The 13,153-nt window shown below is 48.0% G+C and overlaps 1 protein-coding gene across 9 annotated transcripts in view; it reads right to left on the bottom strand.

The window, feature by feature from the left end:
- Window positions 1-13,153, bottom strand: part of NDST2 (N-deacetylase and N-sulfotransferase 2) — a 266,023-nt gene that overhangs the window by 34,371 nt on the left and 218,499 nt on the right. For 6 of the 9 annotated variants that reach the window (XM_032778287.2, XM_032778286.2, XM_032778291.2 and 3 more), the window contains one exon: window positions 7,966-9,368. The exons of the other annotated variants lie outside the window; for them this stretch is intronic. In XM_032778287.2, coding sequence (XP_032634178.1) covers window positions 7,966-8,958 — 993 coding nt within the window. In that variant the 5' untranslated portion in view covers window positions 8,959-9,368. The remainder of the gene's footprint in view (window positions 1-7,965; window positions 9,369-13,153) is intronic. 9 annotated transcript variants of the gene reach the window in all.

The raw sequence follows: 13,153 nt of genomic DNA, 5'->3' as shown, positions 1-13,153 counted from the left end.
CTCATCAGATTTCTTTTGGCCCAATCCTCTAATTTGTCTAGGTCCCTCTGTATCCTATCCCTACCCTCCAGCGTTATCTACCACTCCTCCCAGTTTAGTGTCATCTGCAAAGTTACTGAGGGTGCAGTCCACACCATCCTCCAGATCATTAATTAAGATATTGAATAAAACCGGCCCCAGGACCAACCCTTGGGGCACTCGGCTGGATACTGGCTGCCAACTAGACATGGAGCCATTGATCACTAACTGTTGAGCCCGACAATCACGAAGCTCCCTCTCAGTGCATTTCTTAATCAACAGGGACCAGGCAAGAGTGCTGGACCAGGTGAATTAGGAGCTGCCTGGTGATGAAGATGGCCTAGTCCCAGGCAGTTATTTACATTTTAATAGCTTTTCTAAAAAGTGATGGATCAGTGACTGCACCAAGGTGAAGGTGGTGACCCAGCAATAGCAGACTTGGGCCAAATGCTAATGCACAGTGAGGTGGCCACATGGAGCGTGCACACAGCTCTTCTGGGCCACAGGCACAGAGCGGAAGATCTCTCTGCATCAGCAACTTTTCACAAGTACCCAGGAGTGTTGGAGAGTACATCGGAGTGCCCCAACATGGCTCATGCCACATGGGACATTAGTAAGGCACACTGGTCTCCAGGTGGTAAAAATCACATCCACAAACCCATACTCTTGTGCCATAGAGGGACCACACATTTAGTAACCAACTGGCATGCATGCAAATCACTGCAATTATAGTTATTTCCAAGGGATGCCTAGTGCACAGTGCTTGTGCCACTAATTCAATGCTCATGCTGACTGGTAGAGAGAATGAATTTCTGCCTCCTCCCACCTGCTGTGCACACACATCCCTTGAAGAGGGAGGGTGAGTGCTGGAAGATGTAGGAGTTTATTATCTGAACCCTCCAGCATGAGCTCTTCAGTGCAAACCTATAAACTGTGTTCACTGGGCTGGGAAAAATTCCTCCTTCCTTCTTGCATGCGCTTCTTGGTGAGAGCTAACAGGAGGAAGGAAATGGGCTCTTAGTGCTGGCTGATGACACAGGGCAGGGTATTGATCATCGCCACCATACTGATTATTTCTGGAGTGCCAATGATGCACTTGAAGCTGCCAAAGAGCCTGCACTAACCCAGCCACCCAACTCCTTTCTGGTCAAGAGGCTGCTGGCCTCTCTCCTCCAGCACAAAAGGCCAGAAATTTCAGCTCTCCCTCCTCACTCAGATGTCAACGGCAACAAATGCATAATGAGCCTGGGACAAAAGGTAAGACCAACACTAAAGGCTTGGCTCCAATCCCCACTGTGCTCATGGGACTATCCCATTCCTAATCCCCCAAGGGAACCGATGCGTTAGGGGAAACATGGCCTATGGCATCTTCTGGAACCTACTATAAAGACTAGTTTACACTAGAAGCGCTAGAGCGGTGCAGCTGCACCTGCCGATTGGAGAGAGCTCTCCTGTTGGCATAATATAAAACCGCCTTCGCAAGCATGTCAGCAGGAGACATAGCACTGACCACACCGACGCTGAGGTCGGTGTAACTCGCATCACTTGGGAGTGTCTGATTCACAGCCCTGAGTGACATAACCTGTAGTGTAGATAAGCCCTAAGTTCATCCAGTGCTTTGGAAAGAAAGATTCAGCCTGACTGTTCTGGGACTAAAGGCTTCACAGGACAGGGCACCACAGGCAATGGCACTGCAAGGGTGAATCTCCATACCTGCTCTGTGTCTGTGGTTTGGACACCTGGTTCACCAGGATTAGACTGAGATCCCCAACTCATTTCACACAGGGCACTCACTACACATGGTTCAGAGCAACAGCTTTCAGTCACATCAACCAAATGAACAAAGGGAGGCTGTTCCTGTGCTACTCGGCTGCATCTGCCCCAGTAACCTAGCCGTGAAAAGCTCCACCTTTATTACCATCTCCAGAGCTATGGGAGTGAAAGAGGTCTCCAGCTACTCCTGTTGGCTGGGAAGGTGAGAGAGAAAAGAGGAGACTAAGGAGCTTAACATTCCTCTGCAGAGGGAGGTTTAAAGCCTGGCTTGGGTTACCAGGACAACACTTCTGTCAGCTAATAAATCCTAAATAACCCTGCTTCAGAGTGGGCAGCAAGTCTACTGCTTAGAGAGAGGCACCCTGGGGAAGAGGTGGGGCAAAGGGAGCCCAGGAACTCAGACTATGGAGAGTATTATTTTGCTTTCTGGGCAAGTCTGTTCTTAATGATGTGCTAGACCCTCTACAGACTACTGGTCCTTCGTAAGAGCTCACTCAGAAAACAGCACCACACAGGTTCAATCCCACTCACACAACTCCCCGCTGGGCAGGATAAGAGAAATGACAGGAACCAACTAGGGCCTGCAGTGGAAATTCCTCTAACCTTATCCTGATGAACTGATACCCTAGTCAGGAAAGATGAGTGTGGGGGGAAGATGGTGTTTGTAATGGAAGGGAGGGAGTAGGAGGACTGGCAGGCAGGAGACCTGGGCTCTAGTCCCATCCCTGCCACTCTCTGTTTCTTTTCCCTCCCTATACTCACCTCTTAGGTGTGCTGTGAGCTGTAGTTCATTACCAAGTGCTCTGAGATGCTTGGAGGAAAGCTGCCAGAGACAGGCACAGTTATATTTACTAGTACATGAAGTAACCAGACAACTGCAGGCAAGTCCTCAGCCCCAAACTCTGCTCACATGATACTGAACGTCGTCTGCTAATCACCGTACACCCCCAAGAAACTGCCAGCTTCCTCAGCTGGTGGGAAAGGGGGAGCCTACCTGTGGTCCCGACTCTTCTTTTCAGCAGCCTGACCACAAGCCAGAAAACCTCCTCTGGATTCCAGCAAACCAGACCTCGCCTTATTTTTGCTCTGAATCCCTCGGAGAGCTCCGACTATCTCTATTTACCACCATTCGAAGGCTCCTACTGGAATGTAATAATCCTGCTCTTTAGCTGGCCAAAAGGGCCACTGTTGGCTAACAAGAAGTGCTGGCTCCAGGAAATAAGAGATTGGGATCCAAGTGCAGCTCACTACCATTAACTCACCAGGCCAGCCACCCAACCTACCTTACAATTGCTATAATCTGATGGAGAATGTCCTCCAGATTCTAAGGCCTGATTTTTCAGATGTCTCAATCCAGTCTGTAATTTAACTCCAATAATCAGCTGAGAGAACAAAACTGCAGGCACAAGCAATGGATACCTAAATTCCACGACCCAAATTTGTGTGCACAATCAAGAGGATGTCTAAATTCTATCACTTGGGCCTGCAATTAATTACCCTCACAACTGGGGGGCTTTAAAAATTATCCTAGAGCCCTAAATATTTATTTAAAAACACACACTGGAAAGAAATTAAAAGAAAAGCCCCCATATTGGTGTGACCCTTTTAAAACAAAGTCTGCATGCTCCCACTACTGGCTCTGCAGAAGAATGCACCAACAATCTCTACAAACTCCTGATGCTGCTGGTGCACAGACACAGCCCTTTCTATGCGGGTTAGGAATTCTGGGGGAGGAGACAAATTAGCCCTCACTGTATTTTGTTCCATGTGGCTATTTAAGCCGCCAATCCTTTTCTAACATGGCATTATGGTCCTAGACACCACAGTGTTAGATGGCTCAACAGTCCTTTATATGACGGGGCCTTTTTTAGATGTAAAATGTTTCACGGAATAAAGATTTTCACTATTCAGCACACACACACACCCTTCTCTCTCTCTCTCTCTCTCTCTCTCTCTCTCACACACACACACACACACAAAAGAAGAGAGAAAAGAAAGATGAAAGGAGACAGGTAAAGAACGGCGATGGGGTTGGCGAGGAGAAGAAGAAACAAACAGCAAGGCTGAGGGGGAAAGAAATGTGCAGAAGAAACAAGAGAGGAGTCCACACAGAGAAAAGAAGGAGGGAGGAAACCAGAGCGCCCAGCTTGGCTCTGAGCTGCTGACAATCCTGACAAACTTGCACACAGGACAGACTCCTCTGTGTAGAAATTGCACCCATGGCAACTGGACTGCATCTAGTTTGGCAATTTTCTGCAGTTTTCCCACTGTTGCTCCAGAACTGGGTGCAGCTCAAACAGTGCTAGCAGTGCTGTGAAAGCACTGCTAGCAACTGTGAAAGCACTGGTGCAGAGTCCAAGCATTTTTAGTGCTCCCACCAATACAAGCACCAAAGGGAGAATTGCTAAATATTCTCTGTTTAGGTAAGGACAGATTGTAGGATTCAAAGGGGCAAGTGTCAGGATGCCCCAGCCACCCTGGGACAGTCATTTGAATTCCTTTCTTCTATCTACCTTCACCGGTGAAGTGCAATCATTGGCCTACACCAACAGCTAAGCTACCAGACTCATCAAACAAGACTGCTCACCAAATGACTAGACAACTTGTGTTCTTTTAGAGGTGATCTGCAAAGGAGCAAACATTAGACTTGTGGGTCTGGTTTTGATTTTTTTGGGAGGTGCTTATTTGTGGTACATAAGGAGGGCCTGAAAGGACTGGGGAGGTTAGACAGAAAAACAGAGTTCTGTTATATTAGAAATATCTTGCTTTGACTTCCAGTTTGGCTGGCAGATTCTGTGGCAGATGGGAGCACTAGCAGGATTATGGATTCACAAGAGATTGAAAACTGAACAAGTGAGAGGTGAAGGGATTCTCTGAACGCTGGGAAAACTTTTTTTTGTTGTTGACTATGTAACTCCAATTCCTGACAAACACTTGGGAGAAAAGTTCACCATATGAAAGGTCCACCCCGGCTTTAACTGAAGGTTGAGAATGCTCCCATGCCAATTTTTCAGCAAAAACTAATCATCAAGGGCTAATATTTATAACATAAAAACAAGCAGGAATTTTTATTTTTTTTTTAAAGAAAACATTCCCTCTGCCCAAGTCATCTATAACTGGCACACATTTGGCCAAGAAACGTGGAGGGTTTTCATCCTCCCTGGGATCTACAGAGTTCCTTGAATGTAGATCTGTGAGCTGAAACAGCCTGGCTGAAACAGAAGTAATCTCTGGGACCTGAAGCAACCATTCACTTCCCAATCTGCCCTCCCTATCTGCTGTCACCTAATCTAAACTTTAAAATAAAGAGTTGTGGTGGTGCAGTAATGTCCCTGAAACATGTTAAAAGCCTGTTCATGTTAAAAGCCTGTTCATGTTAAAAGCCCAAAGAAACACCAGCTGTTTTGTCACTGTTAGGTTCCCCTCCCCTCCCCACAGCACAAGGCCATTAACAAATCCATGAAGTTAGTTCTTGCTTTAAAAAAATACAAATTCATGAACCTCTCCTGGTGCTGCAATCACAGAGCCTCTTTTAAATGGATAAATCTGAGCTTTATCTGCTTTGCCTGAGATTCTATGTTTACTGATCTCAGATTATTCCTCCATTTCACAGTTAAAACCCAAAATGAAACATCTTTTAGAATTATCTGGTCTGGGTTGGTTTTTAAAATCATTAGAACAGACTTGTGTCCTGCCTCCAGGGTTTAGGCCAATTGTCTCCGGCTTCCCTCCCAGGGTCAGTGCTCTGCACAGCCAGGAACAGAGTCCCCACCTTTCCCAGTTTGGGGAGGGGTGTCCTGGCTGGGATAATGTAGACCAGTGTCTTTTGAGGTAGACTTTCATGATACCTGAGTGTCCCAAAGCACAGAGCTGCAACCAGGATTCACAGTGCCTGGGGCAGGGTGTAAGTGCAGCCCCAGGGTGAGTGTGTACACATACAGAAATAATTGTTTGGCACATACTGTCAGCAACCACTTAACAAAACAATTAATGATTTACTTACAATACCTGCTCGCTGGTCCCAGGCTTGTGCCTTCTCTCTCTCCCCCATTGTGTTTCCCTCTTTATCGCCCTTCCACCCTTATTTTCTTTTATTTTACACTCCATAAAGACATTTTCAGTTTTTCTTTCACATCACAAGATCTTCAGGAAATTATTGCTATTTCCCATATAAAAAACAATTTTAAAAAAAAAGGTCACCAGACAAAGTAGCAGCACATACTGAACTCCCTGCAGACACAAAAACTTAACACAAAAGACAGTCAGTCCCCTTGTGAGAGACAATTTTACCACAAGAAACATTAGGTGGTAGTGACCATACATATGACAGCAAGCCATGTAACACTGAACAAGACCACCTTTCTGCACATAGTACGAACCAGTAACACTTTGAAGAGGTGAGAGGATGGGGCTGAGACTTTTAGTCTAAATTCCATCAATAACAGTTTCAATGGATGGCATAGGAACTTTGAGGAGGGTTAGGTAGATGTTCAAGTATTATAGGGCAGTTCTTACAGAACAGATGAGCTCAGCAGGATAACCTCATCACTTCATTTAAAGTCCCTGGTTCTCTGCGCTAGGTAAAAGCACATACAGTAGAAAGGCAAATGCAGAAACACAGGAAATATCATGCCTAAATAGATTCCTGCCCAGATTCCACCCCACTCTCATCCTGTCCTGTCCTTTTCTGACTCCTTCCTCAGTTATGTCATCACCACCCAGTCACTCAGGGCCACAATCAACCAACCCTCAAAATGGCCCCCCTCAGACTCCTCCCCAGCAGTGAGGCCAAGGGGAGAGCTTCTGGCCTGAGCTCTGGCAGCTGCTCTGTGCATCTCCCCCAACCCTTATTCCCGGATTGCTGGACACTCCTGACTCCCTAACAACAGGTGATCTGCAGACCTGGGGGTGGACGAGCTGAGAAGAGTAGGTGAGTAACCTGAGGTGAGAAGAGAGCTCCCCACTCTCCAAGTGTTGTCCTGAAAGGTCACAGGAGGGTTGAACACAGGTGCCAGCTGTTGGGGCTGAGAGAGGACTATAGGCCTCTCTGCATGTGATACTCTCAACAGAAGCTGCTCAGATCAAGATGGAGCCGCTCAGATCAAGCTGCATTCTGGGACCCCCATGGACTCCATCACTATATTAAAGATGAGAAAAAGTAGACTGCTGCAGTCATTCTCACCTTTAACCTACAAGTGCTGCTCCTGAGGGACCCACCACCCTCAGCCCTCCATACCAGAAGTCCATCCCACTGAAACTCAACCCCTGCATCTGGAGCCCCCCTGCACTACCCCTCATTGAACTCTCTGCACTCAAAACCCCTCCATGAGACCCACCCCCTGCACCACCCTGAGTCCCCACATCCAGAACCCCACCCAGCTGCATCCAGACCCCTCACCCCACCAAGCCCCACTCCCCCAGCACCCAGACCCCCACCCACCTTCACCTGGAAGCCCCTGCAGAGTCCCATTGCCCCTGCACCTAGAATCCCCTAATGAGCCTCTGTGCATCCAAATCCCCCCACACCTAGACCCCTCACTGAGCTGCCTGCACCCAGATTGTCTCACACAGAATCCTCTCGCCCCACACCTGGATCCCCCGACACTGAGCCCCTCCACACTTGGGTCTTGCTTGGTTGAGTCTGCCTGCCCCACACCTGGTGCGCCTGGTGCAGAAGGGCAGGGCCCCAGTGTGTTTCTGGGGCAGGCCCAGGCCTTGTGCTGTGTCGGAGACGGGTGCAGCCTCACCACTGAGTCCGTGTCCCTGGGGTGTGAGGTGAGGAAGGCTGCAGAGTGATCTCCCACCTTCATGCAACCAGTGGCCTGTGCTCCCACTGCCATGCTGCAGTCTCCGCATTTATTTATTGACAAATAAAGCTTGCAGAATTTTAAAATATTGTACAAAGAATTTTTAATTTTTTGGTGCAGAATTTCCTCAGGAGTAAAGTGCAGCCCATGAAGGCTACAGATCCCAGAATGCAATGCAGCATCTTAATCTGGGCAGCCTCTGTTGAAAGCATCACATGCTAAGACATATAAACGGCATGCGCTACAGTTCTACGATTGCCACAATCTTAGGGGCAGCCCTGCAGCTCCTGACAGATTGCCAATGCAGCCCTTGATTGGACCCAGGGGCCTTATTTAGGTGCCATTAGATTATCCCTTCAGGCTTTACCTCCACATCAGACACCTTCATGCGAGTGCCCTCTTTGCCCACAAATATGTCATCAATGTCCACGAGGATGTAGCGGTCAAGAGTGAGGCAGAGGCGCTTGCCAGTCAGGTAAGCAATGGCGTCCACAAAAACAAGTTTGTGCAGCCAGAAGTTGAGGTTATTGCCAAAGAGGACCCGCTGGATCCCGTCATGCAGACCCAGGTCCTGCACGACAGTGGCATGCAATGCTTTGTGGGTGGCCAGGTGAGGAATGGATTCTGAAGACTTTGTGCTGGCCAAGAGCACAGGCTCATAGGTGCTGTGGTTTGACTGGAACACGGTCCAGTCATCACCGGGCAGGGGACCCTGCTCCACCTCGTTGGCCCGAGTGATGTACAGCAGAGGGGCACTGGGGCTGATGTGATAGTCCCGGAGCCCTAGGTTAGAGTGTAAGAAGAGGGGGAATCCCTTGAGCTGAGCACTGAGCAAGCTGTTCTCATTGGCTTTGAAGAACCCTATAATCCCCACTCCATACTCCACACAGTATTTGTCCAACAGCTCCCGGTTCCAAGCATCTAGGTTCACATATTTAAGGACATTCTCATAGATGATAAGAGCATAGCGGCCCCTGTTCTTGTCTGTCAAGGTGGGCATATCCCCCTTGCCAGGGGCAATCTCTGTCCTGTATTTAAACCGGCTTGATTCCAGGATGGCCACAATTTCTTGCCCCAGCTGGGAGTAAATGCTTTCCACAAAGACTAGCACCACAGGCTCAGTGCGTGAGGTGTCAACAGATTTGGTGAGCCTCCAGCTGGCCTGGGGCGGGATCAGGACCCTGTGCTGGCTGCTGCAGTCGCTGAAGGGCAGGGGCAGTGGCTCCTTGATTTTGGGGCTGTTGGTAACATAGTAGGCCAGGAAGCACATGGAGATCAGGCTGAAGGCAATAAGCACCAGGATCAATCTGTGGAGCTCCAGCTGTCGCACGTGCCGCACCACTTTCCACAGCTGAATCATGGTGAGGCGGGCGGCCCACCCCCTGCTCAAGCTTTGCACTCAAGTCGCCCTGGAGATCTCCAGCGCCACTGTGGCAGCACCCAGCAGCAGCTCGCGAAGAAGAAACAGTGGCTGGAGAGCGAGGGAAAACTAAAGCGAACAGCTTCTAGACTAGACTCCCAGGGATCTGCCATTTATCTCAAGTAACCATGGTCCTCAATTCCCATCGCTCCTCCGTGTGCTGCCCCCTCTGCCACTCCTCTCTCTCAGCCAAGTCCTAGAGAGGATGGGGTGCTTATAAATGCCTTTGTTTCCAAGCCCAAATCAGTCAGCCATCCTGTGCGCTGTGTGTGGAGCCAGGGAATCCCACCTGGCAGTCTATTCCTCAGCTAGCCGCTTGCCATTCACATTATGGCACCTTCTAGCTACACCTGCAATTAAAGAGAGAGATAGACTTTCAGTAAATGTTCATAATATTTAGCAGGCTACAGGGGCTCAAAATGGTGGGATCAGAGGGTCTGGGGTAGCAGGTGGGCATGGAGGCAGGGGAAGGGCAGTCACAGATCAGACCAAGCTGCTGGCGGAAGGAAATGCACCATCAGTAAAGGAATTCAAGTGAGCTGGGGAATGACTCTGTTGGGCTTTATAGGAAGGGATCTGCAGGGAATAGCAATGGTGCTATTCCCTCTTCTGGGATTCTCACATACTGTGATAACAGTAGCCTGCAGCATTTGACATTCCCTACCCCTCCTTGTGCCATCTATGGCACTGGGCAGAAGAGAGGAATCCCCTCCTACCCAAGCCTCCCTCTCACAGCAGCATCACGGGGCCTCACTTCCCCCTTTTAACCTGCTCTTGTCATAATAATGTTGCCCCTTCCCCCCCACCTGTTACCTGCTTCCTTGTGGACTCTAGGGCTACTACAGTCCCCACTCCCAAGGGAAATCCTCTCCAATTGCAGCTAGCTCTCTCGCTCCTCCACCCTTGGAATGACACCGTCCCATGTTCCCAGGCTCTTGTTTTGTGAGGCTGTTCTGATTCCCACAGGAGACCCTGCTCCTCCTGAGCTCTCAAGCTAATGCCTTCTCGAGTCCGAGGGACGCTGTCATTTGAACAACAGAGAACATGTACTCCCCGTGTGCACACCGTGAGCTATAAAAGGCAAAGGCAGGGACAGCAGTTTCATTTTTATACGTGAGGAGGGTGCCCAGCAGTGATGCCTTTTCTCAGCATAGGAACTCTGATGCTCAGGCGAGTCATACAGCTTTCATTTGAACATATGCACACTCTGCCAGTGACATGTGCCTGACTGACAACCTTGGAGACTACTGATGTCCCTAACAGGCTCCTTGATGCATCACCAATGCAAACCTTCCCATGGTATCAATGTGCCTCATACACTGATCTGGAGGCCTTCCCCAGGGCACCTCTAAGAATGAGAGGGGAGTTCAATCAACCTTTGGTCTCTGCTGAGACTGCCAACAAGGTCAATTAGTGCCATGCGCCTGGATGGTGATAGGGGTGGGAACACCTGCTTACATCTCCCACTTCCCTCTCCATTTCACATAGACCACTGAAGAGCATCATGCCATCTTTCAGTACCACACAGCCTGGGTGCATTTGGGCCAGGTTACAGGTTAAAGCTGTATATCTCATTACTGATCTGCAGCTCTCCTGTCATTTTTATACGAGCAGCCTTGTTTCAACACATGCTGTTATTTTTACAGGAAAAGATCCCCACAAGGACAGACAAGCACCAATCCTTCCAAGATGCAAACACCAGAGAACGTATAAGATCTGCCCTGATTTCAAAATCACTCCTTCTTTCTCCTTGCCAGAAACATGGTTACCTAATGCAAAGCAGCTTCCCAGGAACTCACAGGAGCACACAGGTCTCATATCCACCCCTTCCCGGCCAGGCAGATGCTGAGCAAGCACCAGGGCCCCGTCACAAGGAAGTACCAGATGTCCCACACAGAGTCAGTCACAAGTTCACAATGAGCTCTTTCTGAAAGTCACAAATAAACCCAAAACACACAGATGCACAACACACACACAAACATTCCCTCTTCATCCTATGCAACTGGCACAGCACGTCACAGCTGTTTCCCAGCAACAATGAGAAGAGAAATGAGGGGCTGCTGAAGTGGACCATTCAGCATCTTTGCCTGTGCCTCCCCCTTTTTAGCCTTTTTGCTCTGATTTTTATTATTCTAATGTACTTGTAATTTGATTAGCCCTATTTGTCTCTGATTGTAAAACAGACACAGGGCCTGTTTATCAAAGAAGGGCTTTAAAATCAAATGCCACCAGAGGAGAAACTACTCATGATTAAAAGATGCTGACTTTATAATATGCATTTTGCAACAGAAAAAAAACTACATCAAGGAAAAGATCAATTCACAGCTGGGGCCAAAAGTCGAACTCTAAAGGTTCCCACCAGGCTAGTTTCTAAACTCTTGGTATTACTTGAAACAGAGATGACAAAGCAAGCGGATTGATAATGATGTAAATATATAGCACCACCATCTTTTACCTGTGGAATGGGCTCAGAATGCTCTTTACTATCATTAAAATTCACAATGCCTTTTGATCTCTGCTCATTGAGGCAGGGACCACTTCTTTGCATGTGTCTGTGCAGTGGCTAACACAGTGAGTCCCCAAACCTGATAGAAGACATACTTTATACATGGGGAAACTGAGGCACAGCAAGGGTCACTTGCTCAAAGCCACAGTGGAAGGGTCAGGACTAAGAGATCCAAGAATCCTGCTTCCCCATCTCCTGCTGTAATCCTGGACAGCCCTCTTCACTGACAGAACTGGATTTGGAAGCCCAGCCCAACTAGCAGGAAAGTGCTGCACTGCCTTCATCACAAACACACTATTTTTGAAAGCCTGGATTCTAGATAAGTATACGTGGGGCAGCTCAGCACCTCTGAAAATCAGGATCTTAAGAGTCTCAAAGTTGGACATCCAAAAACGCAACACCAAAACTCACTGCCCCTGTTTGAAAAACACTCAAGAAAATTACTTTTCTCCCTCCCCTGTGAGCCTTCCTGCGCTAACACTGCACAGGGGGCCCCAGCACCATCACTCTCTTATTTAGCCCAGAACTCTGGAGGCACTTTACATTAAATGGAATAACACTGAAAGGAGCCAGTGTTCAAAAAAGGGAGGACAGTAGCTGAAAGAGCCAATGTGCTATGTCCTTTCTATCAGGGAAGTTTCTGCTCTACAGTTGGGTCCACCAGGCATTACAACCCACATGTGTCATAAATAGATAGCTAAGGGTTAATGTTTCTTTCACCTGTAAAGGGTTAACAAAGGGAACCAAACACCTGACCAGAGGACCAATCAGGAAACTGGATTTTTCAAAGCTCAGGGACGGAATGTTTGGGATCTGAGTCCTTTTGTCTATCTCTCAGCTGGAGAGTCTTTTCTATCTTCTAACTCCCTGTTCCAAATGTAGTTACAGTAGAAAACAATATAGCTTTTATGTTGTTTTGGTTGGTATTAAAACGTTGTGCAGTTAGCTGAATGTTTCAAATTGGTTACTTTTTGATCAGATGTTTATTCATATTTATTTCTATAAGCATAGCCCTGTACTTATTTCATTCTTGATTTACAGAATTTGATGTGTCTTTTCTTTCTTTTTTTATAATAAGTTTTTCTTTGGTTAAGAACTTGTATTGAGTTTTCTTCTCTGGGTAGGCTAGGAACGAAGGGGAGGGGAATTCTCTTTTGTGTTAGATTACGGAGGATAGCTCTGCAGCAGGCAGGATTGGTGGGAGGGGAAAAGATATCATTTTCTGTCTCCTTGTAATTTGGGTTTGTCTCTTGGTGAATAAGGAGGACATGGCTTCTTGGTATTATGTGATGTAAAGAGGATATGCCATCAGTACTTAGGTAGCCCAGAGCGGAAAGTCTGGGTGGGAGGAGAGGGGGAAGGAGTGGGGGTATTCCCTTGCCAGTAAGACCTCAGAGCTTCCTGGGAAGGATGGGGGGACCAGAGCGAGGCAGGCGCTGTAATTCCTGTCTGGTGGCAGCGAGATAAGATTCAAGCTGGTAATTAAGCTTGGAGGTTCATGCTAAGCACCCACATTTTGGACGCTAAGGTCCAGATTTGGGAAAGAGGCTTATGATAACATGTCAATGGGCTTTAATTGCTATGAGAAATGCCCTTTACTCTGCTTACATAAATGCACTTCCCAAGCCC

This window comes from Chelonoidis abingdonii, chromosome 16 (genome assembly GCF_003597395.2).
Source record: "Chelonoidis abingdonii isolate Lonesome George chromosome 16, CheloAbing_2.0, whole genome shotgun sequence".
Classification (NCBI taxonomy): Eukaryota; Metazoa; Chordata; order Testudines; family Testudinidae; genus Chelonoidis; species Chelonoidis abingdonii.
The sequence above is the reverse complement of the archived record's forward strand: the minus strand, read 5'-3'. Positions and strand labels throughout refer to the sequence as shown.